Genomic DNA, 16,954 nt, shown 5'->3' on the forward strand with positions numbered 1-16,954 from the left:
TTATTTAATTTTCAGAGAGACAGAGTGTGAGCAGGGGAGGGGCAGAGAGAGAGGGAGACACAGAATCTGAAACAGGCTCCAGGCTCTGAGCTGTCAGCACAGAGCACAACGTGGGGCTCGAACTCACAGACCATGAGATCATGACCTGAGCCAAAGTTGGACGCTCAACCGACTGAGCCACCCAGGTGCCCCTCTAAAATAATATTTCATGATACATGAGAACTATGTGAAATTCAAATTTCAGGGTCCCTAAATAAAATGTTATTGAACTGTGGAACTGTGATTGTGGCTTGCAGTCTCATGCCAGAGCCTTTAACTGTTGAGTCTCCCATCTGCCTTAAAAAAAAAAAAAAAAAAAGTTTATTTATTTGCACAAGCAGGGAAGTGGCAGATAGGGAGAGAATCCCAAGCAGGGTCTGTGTTGTGGAGGCAGAGTCTGATGATGTGGGGCTCGATCCCGCAAACTGTGAGATCTTGACCTGAGCTGAAATCAAGAGTTGGACGCTCAACTGAGCCACCCAGGTGCCACCACTTGCCTTTCCCTCTGTATCTCCACAACCGTGGTACTTTACATTAACAGTCATCATAAGCCACCCTTATTCACTCACATGTCTTTTGCAACACAATAGCAGAGTTGAATAGTGTAAGAGCCCCTATGACTGTCAAAGCCTAAAATATTTCCTGTCTGGCCCTTTAAGAATAGGAAGGCCAAGGGGTGCCTGGCTGGCTCAGTTGGTGGAGCAGAAGACTCTTGATCTCAGGTTGTGAGTTTGAGCAATGGTTGGGTGCAGAGATTACTTAAAAAACAAAAACAAACAAACAAACAAACAAACCCAAAAAATTGGTCAGCCAACTCTGGAAAGTTTTCAAACTTGAGGGGCATCAGAATCACATGGAAGGCTTGTTAAAACACAGACTGCTGAGTCTCACCCCAACATTTATGATTCTTTAAATCTAGAGTGAGAGGCCTGAGAATTTGCATTTCTAACAAGTTCCCAGTGACGCTGATGATGTGGGACCACATACCACTAGTATCCTAGATTAACCACGTGTCATCTCACACTTAGGGTAACAGCCTTCAAATTGGCCTCCTGCCTTCGGTGCAAAGATATAAATATTGAAATTAGCTTTCAAAAACAAATCTGGCCATTCTCCACTTTGCTGGAAATCCTTTGATGCTTCACCTTGGCTGAGAAATTATCCATTCCTTAGCTAGGCCTCATAATCTGTTCTCAACCTACCTTACCTGCTTCATCCCCTATACTCTCCACTATCCAAACTAAACTCCAGCCAATTTCTCTCATTTACTCCAATCTATCCTTTTATCCCATGCCTTTGTAATGCTTTCACTTCTGTTTGAGAGGTCTTCCTATGGTCTCAACCTTTAAGATCCGCCTCAGTTGCCACTTCCTCAATTCCTTCCAGATGGTATATTCTATCTTCTCTGTACTCCCAGACCTTATTCTTCCCTAGGTTTCATTTTTACTATATTAATGTTAAAACTGTCACTGTCAACTAAGCTAAAGTTCAAGGGAAGATGCTTTCTCTTAATATATCTACATAGCTCATTTATTCATTCAATGAATGTGCCAACTTTGTGCCAGGTATGGTTCTAGGTGCTGAAGGTATAGCAGTGAAAAAACATGAAGCTTATATTCTAGTGGGAGAAGATATAAACAAGGTAAATTACATGTTTAAAAATATTAAGCACAAAGAAGAAAAATAAAGTAGAAAAGGAAGGGAGGGAGTTTGAAGGGGTATGTGAGTTCACATAGGGTGACCAGAGAAGGTCTGATGAAGAGATGATATTCAGTTAAGAACTGAACAAGTGATAGGAGGGCAGGTGGATATTGGAAAGAAGAATGATCCGAGTGGAGGGAATAGCAAGGCAAAGGATGTGAGCAGGCAAATACCAGGCGTGTCTGAAAGACAGTAAAGAGAGGAGGGTGGCAGGAGGGGAGTGAATAGGGGAGAGAAGAGTAAAAGTTGAAGTCAGAGAGCAGTGGCCAGAGGGCCACATCCTGTAGGCTGTAATAATGATTTTGTTCTTCTTCCAAGTAAGATGGGAAGCCATGAGAGGATTTTGAGCAGAGAAAGAACATGATCTCATTCATGTCTTATCAGGATCACTATGGCTGCTGTGCTGAGAACAGATTTAAGGCAAAGGTTGAAACAGAGACTAATTACAAGGTTACAGCAATAAAAAGGTGTGATACGACTATAACTTAGACTAAGATGGAAGTTGTGGAGGTGTGTGAAGATGTGGGATTCTGGACATGTATTTTGAAGAGCAGTGGGATTGGAGATTGAGTGGGTATTAGGTGAGAGAGAAAAAGAAGGCTGTAGAAGCAGGATTTGGAGGAGGGAAATTCAGGAGTGAGATCTTAGATGTAAGTTTGAAATGCTGATTAGACATCTAAATAGATATGTCTCCTAGACAATTGGATATATGATTAGGGGAGGAGTCCAGGAAGAAGATATAAATTTGGGAGTTGTCAATGTAGAGATGGTATTGAAAGTCTAGACACTGAAAAAGAACACCATATTCCATGTGCCTCCCACCACACCCACCTTTATTGGTATCCCTAACCCCAATGCTTCCTTTGCGATCTTAGGCCATACAGTCTGGTGGAAGAGGGCTGGGGCTCTCTTGGCATCTTAACACATGCACACCCACTTGTTTAAAATTTTCAGTGCTTCATGCTTTGGGCCCACAAGGCCGAGACATAGTTCTAATTAGAGGTTTTCACATCAGGCCAAAGAATGTTAGTCATCTCCATCTTCATATGGATTGAAAAAAAAAATACACCTCAACAGAAAAACAATCAATTAAAACTACTTAAAAGTTTTTCCACGAGGAACTGAAGACTTGTTGCCTAAGTTGCATGGAAAGTGACACACACACACACACACACACACACACGCACACACACTGAACACTGAGAGATAGGAAGAAATGTTCCACATAAGAGAATATGCAAAGTATTCCTATTCCCAGTAAAGACAGAAATCCCTGGGGCTGGCTCTGGCCGAGGAGAAAGTGAATCTTGATCTTGGGATGGTGAGTTCAATCCCTACATTGGGTGTGGAAACTACTAAAATAAAATAAAATAAATAAACTTAAAAAAAAGATGATAAAAATCCCTTCCGAGATTTCCTTTTTGCTTCGACCCTTCGTGAACCTCCAGCAGATGCTAGAAGTGACTGAAGAAGACTGGGGAGATGGCCATTGGGAAAGAACTGTCGGTAGTTGGCAATACTTCATTCTAGGGAGGTTGTGGCAAGAACTCCCTAGGCAGCAGACATCATGGATTTTCCTCCCTCTGGGAACCAGAGGTCCCTCAGTTTCTGGTCTGAATCCCTTAGAGACAAAGAACTTCATTCTCTCCCAGACCAGAGTGGGGCTGCTGGGGAGTGGAAGGGGTGGAGGGGTTAGAATTCTACCCCAGGAAACACCCACAGGCTCAGACAGGAGCCCGAATCCTGACTCTGGTCCAGGAGGCGTGCGGTGCTGCTGCGGGGGCCGCGGGGCCCCTCCGGCGAGGGCCGGGCCGGCTGCCAAGGTGCCCGGGGAAGGGGCCGCCCAGCGCAGGCCGGGTACGTGGAGCGCTCCGTACACTGCCTCGAAGGGCGCGTCTGCTCCTGAAGCCCCCTGCCCTCCTCTCCGCTCCATTCTCTCGCGTTCCCTTTTCCCGGGGAACCTCCGCATTCCCCATCTTCCCAAGCCGCCCTCGCCTTTTCTTCCCTCCCCCGACCCTCCCCCGAGTAACCCCCTCCCTCCGCAGCCCACCTTCGCCTCGCTCCTCCGCGGGCTCCTGGGTCCTCGCCCCTCATCCCTGGCCTCCCCTCGCCGGCCCCCAGCGCCCAGGGCCTCCGCGGCCCCCTCCCCGCCCCCCTCGAGGCAGCGGCGGCCCCTTTCACAATAGCGCGGCCCGCCTCCCTCCTCTAGCTCCCGGTTCGCTCCCGCCCGCTCCCCGCCTGGCGCATGCGCCCTCCGGTCGGCGGCGGCTGCGGCGGTGGCGGCTGCGAGCGGCTCCGTTTTTTTAAAGGGAAACGCTGAGGCGCCGGGGGTGACTGTGGGGGAGGGGGACCCCGAGCCGCGGAGACCCCCGGGGGAGGCGACAGACCCCCCTCCCGCAGTAGGAGGGCTTTGGGCGGACCCATCCCTCCCACCCCCTCCTGAGGAGGAGCGGGGGGAAAATGGAGGCTCGGGGCGGCTGAGGCGAGCTCCGGGGCGGGGGGCCGGGGCGGGGAAGGGGGGGTGTGGGGTGGGGAGACGAGGCGGGCCCGGCCGGGCCAGGGGGGGCCGAAGCGAGCTCCGGGGATGAGCTCGGGGGCGGCTGGGTGCGAGCTCCTGCCTCTGAGGCGAAGGCGGCGGCGGCGGCAGCAGAGGCGGCGGCGAGGCCCCCATGGGCCGGCGGCGGGCCTCAGCCGCGGCCTCCACTTCTCCACACGCCGGCGGGATGGCGCCCGGGCCCCGGAGGAGCCGCGCTAGCCGAGGCCTGCTGCCGCGCTGCTGAGGCGAGCCCGCCAAACTCCCCTCCCCCTCCTCCGTCCTCGACCCCCCACACCTCGCCCCTTCCCCACCCCCTCCTCCGTCTCGGTCCCCGACGCTGCTCCGGACCACTATGACCATGAGATCCGCAGTGTTCAAGGCGGCCGCGGCCCCTGCCGGCGGCAACCCTGAGCAGCGACTGGACTACGAGCGGGCTGCGGCGCTGGGCGGGCCCGAGGACGAGCCCGGGGCGGCCGAAGCCCACTTCCTCCCCCGGCACCGTAAGCTCAAGGAGCCGGGGCCCCCGCTGGCCTCCTCCCAGGGCGGGAGCCCCGCGCCCTCCCCGGCCGGCTGCGGCGGCAAGGGCCGGGGCTTGTTACTCCCGGCCGGGGCGGCCCCTGGGCAGCAGGAAGAGAGCTGGGGCGGCTCGGTGCCCTTGCCCTGTCCGCCCCCGGCCACCAAACAAGCCGGCATTGGGGGGGAGCCAGCGGCCGCGGGAGCCGGCTGCAGCCCCCGACCCAAGTATCAGGCGGTGCTGCCCATTCAGACGGGCTCTCTCGTGGCGGCGGCCAAAGAGCCTACGCCCTGGGCTGGGGACAAGGGTGGGGCGGCTCCCCCAGCTGCCACCGCCTCGGACCCGGCGGGACCCCCACCACTACCTCTGCCGGGGCCGCCACCCCTCGCGCCCACCGCCACCGCCGGGACCCTGGCGGCTAGCGAGGGCAGATGGAAGAGTATGAGGAAGAGCCCTCTCGGGGGTGGCGGCGGCTCGGGAGCCTCCAGTCAGGCCGCCTGCCTCAAACAGATCCTTCTGCTGCAATTGGACCTCATCGAACAGCAGCAGCAGCAGCTGCAGGCCAAGGAAAAGGAGATCGAGGAGCTGAAGTCAGAGAGAGACACGGTACGGGAGGGGTTAATCGGCGTTCAGGATGAAGAGCGAGTTGTGCGCATGCTCGGGGGAAGGGGGCTGTAGGAGGTTAAGGTATCCCTTGGTTAGGGGTAAGGAGGCTGGCCACCAGCAAAGGAGTAGCTTAAGTGTCGAGTCCCTGGGAGCCAAGCTCACAGACACGTTGGGTCGGAGGGAAGGGTTAAAGGGCAACCTCCCAGGGGGAGGGGGAGGGGAAGTTTCAGGTGCCAAAGGGTTAATTTAAAATGACAGCCCCAGACTTGTGGGAAAGACGTTTAGAGTGGGAAAAGATCTGATTTGTGAGGGGTTGAAAATGCAAAGGTGGGAATGCATATGTGGTGGCTTTATGGAAGGGGTTAATTGAAGGAGCTTTTGCTTTAGAGATGCATTTTGAGAGGAGAGGGACATAGCAGCTGTTGCACTGCTGGAGCATCTTCTGACAGGAGGGCAGTAGGCCTTTTCACTGGCAGAGAGGCAGAGGTGATTTCACAGTGGAATCCTATTTTAGTTTTCTTCAATGATATGAAGAGACTGACCGCCTTTGATTTCAGACAGTTTTTAATGGGAATCTGAGTTATAAAACATGACCCACTGACTAGCTCCCTTGTATAAGCATTGTGTTTAGAGGCCGGTAGATTTTAAGGCATCAGGGGAAAGTAAGTTTATTAAATGTATAAAGTAGACCCCCTCTAAAAAAAAAAATCCCTATTTTAGAATCTTAAGATAGTAGGGCAGTAATTTATTATTTCTTTGTACTTCTGAAGAGCACGACTATATGGGCTTGTTTTCACTGCAGCAGTAGTCAAGAGCTCCCTATGCATTAAAACAAATTCTTTCAGGGGCGCCTGGGTGGCGCAGTCGGTTAAGCGTCCGACTTCAGCCAGGTCACGATCTCGCGCTCCGTGAGTTCGAGCCCCGCGTCGGGCTCTGGGTTGATGGCTCAGAGCCTGGAGCCTGTTTCCGATTCTGTGTCTCCCTCTCTCTCTGTCCCTCCCCCGTTCATGCTCTGTCTCTCTCTGTCCCAAAAATAAATAAACGTTGAAAAAAAAAAAAAAAAAATTTAAAAAAAAAAAAAAACAAATTCTTTCAGATATCAGGAAAACTGTGTGTGTGGGGGGGGTATTACTGTGCTAGCATACCTTACAGCTGCCTAAAAATAAACATGGTTTCTACAATTGTTGTGTTCAGGCTGCAGCAGTCTGTCTCTCTCTCTCTGTCTCTCTCTGTCTCTCTCTCTCTCTCTCTCTCTCTCTGGCGTTGTGTGCGCCAAGGGCTAAGCAAGGGAGCAGAGGGCTATTCATTTTGTTTGCTTTACAAATGAATCGCATCAAGCAGGGGCTGTTTTATTGGAGAATGCATTCTGCAAGGTGGAATGGGAGCTGGGGCAGGTCTCATTAAAATATCTCATAGTGTTGATTTGTGGAAGTTACTCAACATGGAGGTGGCCCTGCTTAGCTACTGTACTGCAGTCTAGGGGTGCGATGGTACTGTAATTACAACACATCATATCCTTACATGGGGGGGGTGAGTGGGGCGAAGAGAAGGACCAGTGAAGAAGAAGAAATCAAGGAAATGTCACCCACAAACCGTGGTTGAGTAATGTTAAGGCCGGGAATCAGAACAGAAGGAGATGAAATGAGAGTATGGCTGACTGGGGCGGGGGGGGGGGGGGAGCCCCCCTGCTGATTGTGGAGGTTTATGCTCAGTTCCTGAGGTAATGGCCCCTTTGCAGACTTTCCTAGGCAGTAAAAGTGGGGTGAGTTAAGGATAGAGTATCAGTCTGAACTTGGCATTCACTGTTTCTGTTGTGTATTGCAGTCTTAGCATTGCTTAAGCTTGTTTCTCTTATTCCAGTTGTTGTTTGGCCTCTACTAAAATCTCTGCAGCTAAGTAGATATAATGAAGACAACATTAATATCGCTGTCTACCCAAATAAAATTCTTACTATAGTGTTTAAAGAGCATAGTTGGCACCTTTTCTCAGAACATTTTAATATGAAGTTTCCAATGGTAATAGACTTCTATTTTCTGTTTGATTATGTAGTTCTCTCTTTAATTAGAGTTAAAAGACTTTGTTTTAGTTAATATTTAGATAAATAGGTAGATTTTTTTTCTGGTATCTCAAATGTAAAGAAATAAGCATATTTCTGATCGACGGGATTATGGGCACTGGTTTCTATTATAATTCTTCCAAATTGAGTATTCATTGTGTAAATGCCCTGTACACCACTTTCAAATCCCTCATGGCACTGGGACTGTGAGCTTTTAATTCCTTCTCAATATATTCTTTGGACTCTGCCCTTGTGTATAGCATTTTGGAGTGAAAGGAGAGAGGATAGGATTTGGAGAAACTTAGGGCCTCCTAAAAGAGCATTGGGTTAATTCTGGAAACTCCCAAACTGACTTGGAGCCACATGGTTAGCAGTAGCAGAGACCATGCCATGTTGTGGCCCCTCCCAGAAAAGAGGATCTTCTTTCAAAAGAATGAACTACAAATTCCCCCATGCCTCTCCTCAACTAGGTTAGCCCTAAAATTAAGCAGAGTACCTTTTCTTCTCTACTGTGTTTAAGGAAAACTTTTCCAGTTAATGTCTGCCTATTAAAAATAAGTTAAATTGCTATGGTCCATGGAAAAAGGCAGAAGACCATACTGATGCCTAAACGGTGCTAAGTACCTGGGTGTAATTTTTTGTGTGTTAAGTCTGCATTTTGGCACTCTCTCTTTTAGCTCCTTGCTCGGATTGAACGTATGGAAAGGCGGATGCAGCTGGTAAAGAAGGATAACGAGAAAGAAAGGCACAAGCTGTTTCAGGGCTATGAAACTGAAGAGAGAGAGGAAACGGAGCTATCCGAGAAAATTAAACTGGAGTGCCAGCCGGAGCTTTCCGAGACATCCCAGACTCTGCCTCCCAAGCCTTTCTCTTGTGGGCGGAGTGGAAAGGGACACAAAAGGTGTGCTGATAACTTTGTTACACTGTCTGGACATGATGAGGACACTTGTTTCCAGTGACTGAGAGTAGGGGATTGAGATTTAGGAATTAGTTTTAATGCAGCCATATCCTGAATTAAGAAGTCTTCCATGCTGAGAAACTATCTTGAAACATTCTTGTAGGCTATAAAAATCTTTTAGGAACATTGTGGTCACAGTAGTAATTACCGAATGCAGAGTATATCACAAAGAGAATGGGCAACAAATGTGGCAGCTGAGTTTCTTAAAGAAAACTATAGCAGTTGACATCAAGTTAGGAAGTGTTAAATCATTCCTTCATTGTGTTAGGTACACTGGTGGACAAAAAAGTAAGATCTAACTGTCCTTGGACCCAAAGAGATTAGTCAGTCTAGCTGTAAAGGTGGCATAAATTTGGCAAACTTGGAATTCAGCTGCAATAAAATGTGAAGGTAGACAACAGTGATACAAAGTAAGTTTTGTGAGATTCGGAGACATTAAAGATTATTCTAAGGTAAAATAGCGAAACTTTTAGGGCGAGATGGATCTTGAAAAAGAAGTATAGAATTTAGGTTGGTAAGCAGGAAACGAGACGCCATTCTAGGAATGGGGATTTGGGGGAGGAGATTGGTGGGAGAAAGAAAGCTGGTAGATAGCAAGAAAAACGAAACAGATTGTAATTAACATGGTATAGAATTGATGGAAAAAATAAGAGACCGGTCTCTGGTTGACAGGCATTTTCTTTAAAAAAAAAATTTTTTTTTAAATGTTTTTATTTATTTTTGAAGGAGAGAGAGACAGAGCATGAGCAGGGGAGGAGCAGAGAGAGAGGGAGACAGAATTTGAAGCAGGCTCCAGGCTCTAAGCTGTCAGCACAGAGCCCGATGCGGGGCTCAAAACCACAAACTGTGAGATCATGACCTGAGCCAAAGTCGGATGCTCAACCGACTGGGCCACCCAGGCGCCCCAACAGGAATTTTCGAAATAAGTCACAGAGTAGTGGCACCTGATGTTAGCGAAAGGGTCTTGAATAAAATAAGACTCTTTTTAAGTTTAGTAGGCAATAAGATACTATTAGAGGTTTATGGAAACTCAGTTGTTCAATAAAGACTTACTGAGGGCCTGTCATATATAGTGGTAAGCATGAGGCTGTTCCTGCTCATGGTTGCCAACTGAACCAGATGTTTAGATATTTAGATACCTGAACTAGTTTGTTCTCTTGCCCCAAAATGTAATCAATTCAGATTTTATTCAAGAATCAATACATTTTATAATGTTTTCTTCCCTATCTAATAGGAAATCCCCATTTGGAAGTACAGAAAGAAAGATTCCTGTTAAAAAGCTGGCTCCTGAATTTTCAAAAGTCAAAACAAAAACTCCTAAGCACTCTCCCATTAAAGAGGAACCCTGTGGTTCCTTATCTGAAACTGTTTGTAAACGTGAATTGAGGAGCCAAGAAACTCCAGAAAAGCCCCGGTCTTCAGTGGACACCCCGCCAAGACTCTCCACTCCCCAGAAGGGACCCAGCACCCATCCCAAGGAGAAAGCCTTCTCAAGTGAGATAGAAGATTTGCCGTACCTTTCCACCACAGAAATGTATTTGTGTCGTTGGCACCAGCCTCCCCCATCACCGTTACCATTACGGGAATCCTCTCCAAAGAAGGAGGAGACTGTAGCAAGTAAGGCATAGAGAACACTTGCTCTTATACCCTAGTGGTGGCGGTCAAGCTAACAAGTGTGAAAATGCCTTTGGCATTTTTAAAAAAGTGCAATCAATAAAGCAGAGTTCTGTCAAGAATGAGTAAGTTAACAGCCAGAGACAGACACTGTGCAGGCATTGCAAATAGATGGAATTACAGCAAAATGTGCTCAATGTATTTGCCTGCTTACAACACTGGGAGATGTGTTTGCCAGTAAGTTGCTCATCACAAGAGCACCAGACTTGGGGGTGTAATCTCCGGCAACTTGCATGCCCTCTGAAAGAAGGGTTTTCTGTGCTGTGAAATGCATAGAACTTATACTTTGCCATGCACGACTGTTCCTGCAATTGATATTGTGTGAAACCTGGGAGGGTGGTCTTTGGGTGTTCTCAGGGGCCAATGGTAATTTTTGGGTTGGGGAGCCAGCTTGGGGTGGGGAATTTCACCTGGGCCTCCGCTCTTTAACTATATAAACATTTATCTGTATCTCTATGTCCCGGTCTGGGGGGCAGGAGGAATCTGCCAAAGACCAACAGTCTTACTTTATCTTACTATACTTCACAAAGGTTCTAAATGTGAAGAGTTTACTTGGATTGCAGTAGCCCATTGGTTGTTCATATATTTAAATAAAATGGTCTACAAACTATTTTTCAAACAATAAGGACTATCTTGGGATATCTGAGCTGCTTGGGGAGGGTGTGGGGTGTGGGACCTTGGTCTTCATTCCCTTTTTTTCTTTATGGCTTCCACACAGAGATGCTCCCTTATCTCCTACATCAACCAGTTAACTGCAATGTGCCTTCAATTGTGTAATGTTAGTCTGACAGTCACTGTGGGTACTCCGGGGTGATGGTGGGGAAAGCCTTCTTGAATAGAGCCACAGCCCCAAGTTTCTACCACTGGGTCTTGCCCTAGCAGGGATGGGGATGGGAATCCATTCCAATAAGACGAGCATTCTCCAGGCTTTGTTTGGCTGTTCTGGTGACAAAATTAAGTGGGGAAGATAGATTACTCTTCTTAATTATCTAAAATACATTAGGCCTCACACTTGAGTACATGAGATAGACCAGGATCCTGATCTAGGTTCAGGTTTTTTGTTGGTTCAGTCAGTTGAACAGGTTCATCCTTAATGGTTAACCTTCTTGCTGCCATGGCAATGCTGTGTAACAACTTAAGAGAAACCGTGAAGCAACTTCCCATCCGGGATTGGGAAATGGCTTGGTCCAGAGCTGTTCTGTTTGACTGGCTGTTTTGAAAACCCTATCTGTCCTAGTACAGAAAATTCCAAACACCTCTGAGATTGTGGGCATAGCAGTACAGAAAGAGTCTGATTGGGGGGATCCCAGCCCTTTGAGGAGCCTGAGTTGTGAATAAACGTGTGAATCCTTATTCTTGATGCCCCTATCTCAAGAGGAAGCTCAATGGCTTGTTCTAAGGAAGCCAAAGTCTTTGTGCATGTTGTTCAGGCTGGACCAGCAAGGTAGTTTGTTTGGAGGGAGGAGGGAGCTGTTTCAGAAGACTACATATGTAAGTTTTGAGAACACTGATCTTTTATTTGAAAAATAGGGTCAACTTTTACTCACCTGCCATGTTCTGAGTTTAAGGTTTGATATCCTTGGCCATCAACTGTTGCAGGGAAACCACCCTAAATAATGAAGAAAAGAAGTCGTCTCAGTGTAAAAAAAAAAGTGGTGGGCTTATTTTCTTTTCTTTTGTCTGTTTTTCCCTCTTCCCCTCCCCCAGAGAGAAATTCTCAAAAGAACAACTCAAAAAAACCAAAATGGCTTCCTAGTGAGAACTTCAGTGATGATCCTTTCCTCCATTTTGGGTATGGGCTTTTTTTCTTTTTACACTGAGATGATTCTTCTTTCCTGCATTATTTAGGGTGTCTGATGCCATCAAGTGTTGCAGGAGAAACTTCAGTCTTGGCTGGTGAGTAGAATAGGAATTGTGCTGGCTGGGCCTGGGGTGGGGGTTGGGGGGATGGTGGATGGTGGGAGCTGCGTTCCCTGTCAGTTGGATGTGGGAGAGTGAGATTCCTTGGTGTATGATTACACTATAGACTTCAAAATGACTACAAATTTCAGTTGTTTTTCAGGAACTGCAATAGCATCCATTATATGAATTGTCAGGTATTGGCTTAGGGTTTTTTGTGATCCTGTGTTTGGCAGACTGCTGCACTGGCATTTTAGGTTCTTTTTATACCATAGCAAGGACACTGAATATGGCTTCAGGCGAGGCCATAGAATGGATTCCTATCACTTGGTAACTTGGTCTTATCTGGGGAGAGACCTCTGGTCCTAGTGAATAGTAGGAGGGTTGTGTGACCTTGGATTTAAGGGTGGTTCCACCCCTCCTCCCTTTCTTTTTCTTTCTTTTTTTTTTTTTCAGTTCCTTCTTGGAGGGACCACTCAGTAGAGCCTCTAAGGGACCCAAATCCTTCAGACCTTTTGGAGGTAGGTACCCAAGACCTGTCAGTGGAGGGGAGTGAGGGACAGAGTAGAAATGGAGCTTTAACTTGAATGTGTTATAGTAACTGGATGGATGGGTTAAATAACTCTAAAGCCAGAAGGGAACTTGAGTGATTATATCTAATCCAACTCTTTTGTTTATATAGAAGAGAAAACTGAGTTTCAGAGTGGTAAAATGATTTATTCAAAAATAAGTAGCTAGGGAGTGCTGAAAACAAAATGAGATTTTACGTTAAGTAGAAAAATTAGCATGTACCACTCAGCAACAAAATCATATATTCCAAACTCATTTGACTCTTAAAACAGACTCTTGCAAAGTATGGAGGTAGGAAGGGTTTATGGCAGTCTCAAGGGTTGTTTCAGTTTGATGTGGTTTTCACCTTGGAAAGTTAAGGAAATAATTTTGAAATGTGGACAGTCTAAAAGGGTGGGTGTGGGGAGAAGCATATGTGTTTTGTTGATTCTGTTACCAGGAGGTTCCCATGACATCCCTAGAACTCACAGACTCAGGTGGGACCTGCAGGGAAAAGATTTTACATTCCTGGAAGCTGGAGATGAGTGCTATACCCATGTGTCACGTGGTGATAAATACTTTATTAGCTGCTGTTCTTTACACAGAACCTGGATGACAGTGTGTTTTCGAAGCGGCATGCAAAACTGGAGCTGGATGAGAAGAGAAGGAAAAGGTGAGGCTAGAGGTACTCGTCCTGGAACACCTGAGCCCTAGGACCCTGACCTCTCTCATCCATGCTGTGAAAAGGCCTGGAGCCCTTAACACCCTTAAATTACTGGCATCCCAATTGGTTGAGTATCTTAGTTTGAAGTGGTAGTTGTCGTAAGTAAAGGTGTTTGGCTTCTTTTTCTTTGTGTACGCCCTTCTTCAGTTCCACTCTTTGTGGAACACCAACACATGATTTGGACTGCTAGACCGACACAAGTCTTTCCTGAACCGGCAGACAGTTCACTTTACCACCCCCACCCTGCCCACCCCATTAAGAAGAGTCAGCACGGGTCTCACCGGTGTCTGGATTGTGTTAGTTGCTTTTATAGAGCAGGTTTTCAGTAATATTGGGTTTGTTTGTTTGTTTGTTTGTTTTGTTTGTCTGGTTTGTTTTTCCCAGATGGGATATTCAGAGGATCAGGGAACAAAGAATTTTACAACGACTGCAGCTCAGAATGTATAAAAAGAAAGGAATTCAGGAATCTGAGCCTGAGGTTACCTCATTTTTCCCTGAGCCAGATGACGGTAAGTTCTGTCTATGTAAGAGAATAGGGTTTTCAAAGAAGGAAAAGGGTGCAAGGCTCCAGGGTACAACTTGCTGTGAATGAGCGAACAGCATTTTGGAGCAGGTGTAGTTGCTAGACATTTCCCCTCTATGTCACTAACGAGGTCCCATTTGGCTTTCTTCCATAGTTGAAAGTTTGATGATTACCCCCTTCTTGCCTGTTGTAGCATTTGGACGACCATTACCCAAATTAACTCCGCAGTAAGTACAAAGGTTCTTTTTTTCCCCCCCTCCCCTGTCAGGTAGCCTGCACTCCACCTCCTTTTTAGACCTCATGAAAGCCTAGATCTAAGGCAGAACAGGTGGCTTAGGGATAGCCATGGTTTTTTGACAGTGATAATTAGGAGGATTGCTTTTTGAGTTAGAAGTAGATTATTCAGTCATTTTAATAGCAAACTGTTTCTCTGGCTTTGAGGCAGGAAACACCATCCAAACTTGGAACTTGGGAGTCAGAATTAGGAGTGGTAAGGGGCATATAACTCTTTTTTAGAGTTAATCTCATGTCCACACTGAATCCCTTCTAGTCTTGCAAATTGATTTCCTTATCCTTTTTTTTGCCAGGAATTTTGAGCTGCCCTGGTTGGATGAGCGTAGCCGATGCAGGTTGGAGATCCAGAAGAAGCAAACACCTCACCGGACGTGTAGGAAATAGCTGGGCTGGCAAGAACCTTCTGTCTTCAGATAGTTGTAGCATGCCATTCCCAGAGAATGGCAGAGACCTGTATATGTGACCTATGTCCTCATGTATGTTATCATTCGCTGATAATGCCCTTCCATAGTCCCTTGATCTTGGTTTTGTTTTCATCACTCTGATTTCACAAAAACTCTTCCATTGGGCTAATTGTGAATTATGGAGGATGATTGGGATTTCTTTTCCCTTTTTGGGAATATGAGCTCTCAAGCTAAATCTATAGGATGGCAGATTTAGAAGCCTCAGGGGTCTGCTTCTATACATTTGCCTATGTTAAAGGGGCAAAAGGGCTCTTTTCGTTCGACTTGTGGAAGATGAAGCAACCCCTGCCTTTAGAGCTGTGCCTGCATGGCACTCTTCACGCCCTGGTGTACCCTTCCTTATAGTTCTGAGTATAGTGATGTTTACCCAAAAACAAAACAAACAACCAACCTCACCAGGAGCTTAAGGACCAGATGAGGAATAAAAAGTGAAGTGATGAAGCAAGTCATCTTCACAGGGTAGAAAAGAGATTCAAGAGTTGGCAGATATACGTCTGAAAAAACAGTTGTTCTCTTAAAACTATTCTGTGATACAGCCATGTGGGAAGGGATATTTGGCTATGATTATTTTGTAAGTTAATGGGTAACTGAATTTCTTCCCCCACCCCTCAAAAAAAATATTCAGAAAAAAGAATGGGGATGGTTAGTTTTGGTCAAGTTATGGCTCTAAACAAAAGCAATTGGCATCTGAGGATGGCATGCCAGAACCTGTACAGATGTCCTTGTGTCACATCACTTCTCAAGTATTCCTTAGTTGGGCTTTATTCTTTTAGCTGAGCTCTTGGTGGTGGGATAGAGATTTAGGGAGGGTGGGGGGGTATGTGGAAATATGTGCTTCCTTTGGCTGGCAAATGTCTACATCTTGAAACAAACAGATGTACCTAATGAGCTTCTCCATTCACTTTGTAAAAATAGATTTGTATGTGTATCATCTTGGTCCCCCTTCCCCCCATTTTGTTAAAAAATTTCAGGACAGCACTCCAGGCCACTTTGGTCTCAGTGTAAGATCCCTGTAACTATCTGGAAGGAAAATAGAGCCAAGACCTCTGGTCTTAAATATATAGGAATTGCCTTTCTTTAGTCTTCATGACTATTGTGTGAAAACAAGTAGGGGTCTAATCTCCTAGAAGGTAGGGGCTTTTATCCTTGAAGAGAATATGTCCCCAGATTATTAGCACTTTTAGAGGAGAAGCCAAGGTATGTAGGGTGTGTGGCCGGCCCATCAGTGGAGCATGAGAGAATGGGGATACCATTGTGGGAAGAAAAGAAAAGTTCCTCAGGGGCCTCCCACTGCTAAAGATTTTTGTGAGATGTTGATCTGTGCTCCCTGGGTTTGACTTTTAAGGGAGTTATTCCGGCAGCACATGTAGTATTCTTGGATGATCTTGCTGCTTTTATTTCTCCTTCTGTGTGTGTGTGTGGCTATGGGCTTTCATTTGTAACTCCATCTGCTTAGGAGAGTGGGCTCTCCACAAGGGAACCTGCTGTGAACTTCATTGCAGCAAGAGTGTAGAGAGAAATAGGACTTGTTCCACTAGGGGCTCTCATCTCACACCTTAAGGGGAGGAAGGAGATTTCTAGAAAAACTGGGCCAGATTTTCTTTGTTCTCCATCATTTTAATATGGCAAGCTGTTTGGCTTTCCTACTCTGATCTATGTTATATTCCTTTATAATGTGCCCAAGAAGAAAAAAGACCAATCAGTGTCTCTTTACGTTGTTCCTTGATTCCTCTGTTTCTTCCTGATTTTCAGCATTTGTCGGATTCCTAATTTGGATATGGGTTAGCAAATTTAACCTTTTATGTTTGTGCCCTACCCAGGGAACTCCCCAGGTTCTGAAATTGAGCTAGACTAAGAGGAATCCATGAGGTGCTATCTGGCCAGACTTAAGTGGATTCTATTTCCTTGGTTCTCCCTATACCTAGGACTGCTTATTTTATTGTCCCCTCTTCTAGATCAGTTCTCCTTTGATTTGGATGTGTTGAGGTTTGTTGAGGAGGTTGGAGAGTAGATTAGCAAAGTTCCAAGAGCGAAATTACAGTGTGTTAGAGTGTGGGGGGAAAATTAGTCTTATTTTTTCCCTACATGGGATACAACACTGTGAAATTCAATCTTCAACTACGGCCCTGCAATTCTCCTAAAACATAGTTCTTTGTTTCTTTCTTTAACAACGTTTAAGCTAGTGTTAATAAATTAAAAAGAGAAACTGCTTGTCTGTCCAGTTCAGCTTTGTTTTATGCCCATTTCATATTGTTGTCTGTGTTGTAATTCATACTTTTGATACCATTTCTGATGTGTAAAATTGGTTGTCTTGTAAATATCTTATAAAGAGTTCAATTGTAAATAAACTATTGTGGCTGTTAATTTTTGAACTTCTGCTTCAATTTATTAGATTTATTGGGAGGCATTGAACAGTT

General features: G+C 46.2%; 1 protein-coding gene across 2 annotated transcripts; it reads left to right on the top strand.

The window, feature by feature from the left end:
- The first annotated feature begins 4,275 nt into the window (after positions 1-4,275).
- Positions 4,276-16,901, top strand: MSL1 (MSL complex subunit 1). Of its 2 annotated transcripts, XM_047081245.1 has the most exons (9): positions 4,277-5,396; positions 8,130-8,353; positions 9,645-10,027; positions 11,933-11,980; positions 12,440-12,504; positions 13,138-13,205; positions 13,641-13,765; positions 13,934-14,006; positions 14,367-16,901. In XM_047081245.1, exons 1-9 carry the CDS (start codon positions 4,629-4,631, stop codon positions 14,455-14,457), a joined length of 1,845 nt encoding a protein of 614 aa, XP_046937201.1. In that variant the 5' UTR covers positions 4,277-4,628; the 3' UTR covers positions 14,458-16,901. The 2 variants fall into 2 exon arrangements, with proteins under 2 accessions (XP_046937202.1, XP_046937201.1); XM_047081246.1 differs by lacking the exon at positions 11,933-11,980 and having other exon boundaries at positions 4,276-5,396.
- The last annotated feature ends 53 nt before the right edge of the window (positions 16,902-16,954 follow it).

This window comes from Lynx rufus, unplaced genomic scaffold (assembly GCF_022079265.1).
Source record: "Lynx rufus isolate CCGP_SWC_20201006 ecotype Redwood Valley unplaced genomic scaffold, mLynRuf1.p SCAF_18, whole genome shotgun sequence".
Taxonomy (NCBI): domain Eukaryota; kingdom Metazoa; phylum Chordata; class Mammalia; order Carnivora; family Felidae; genus Lynx; species Lynx rufus.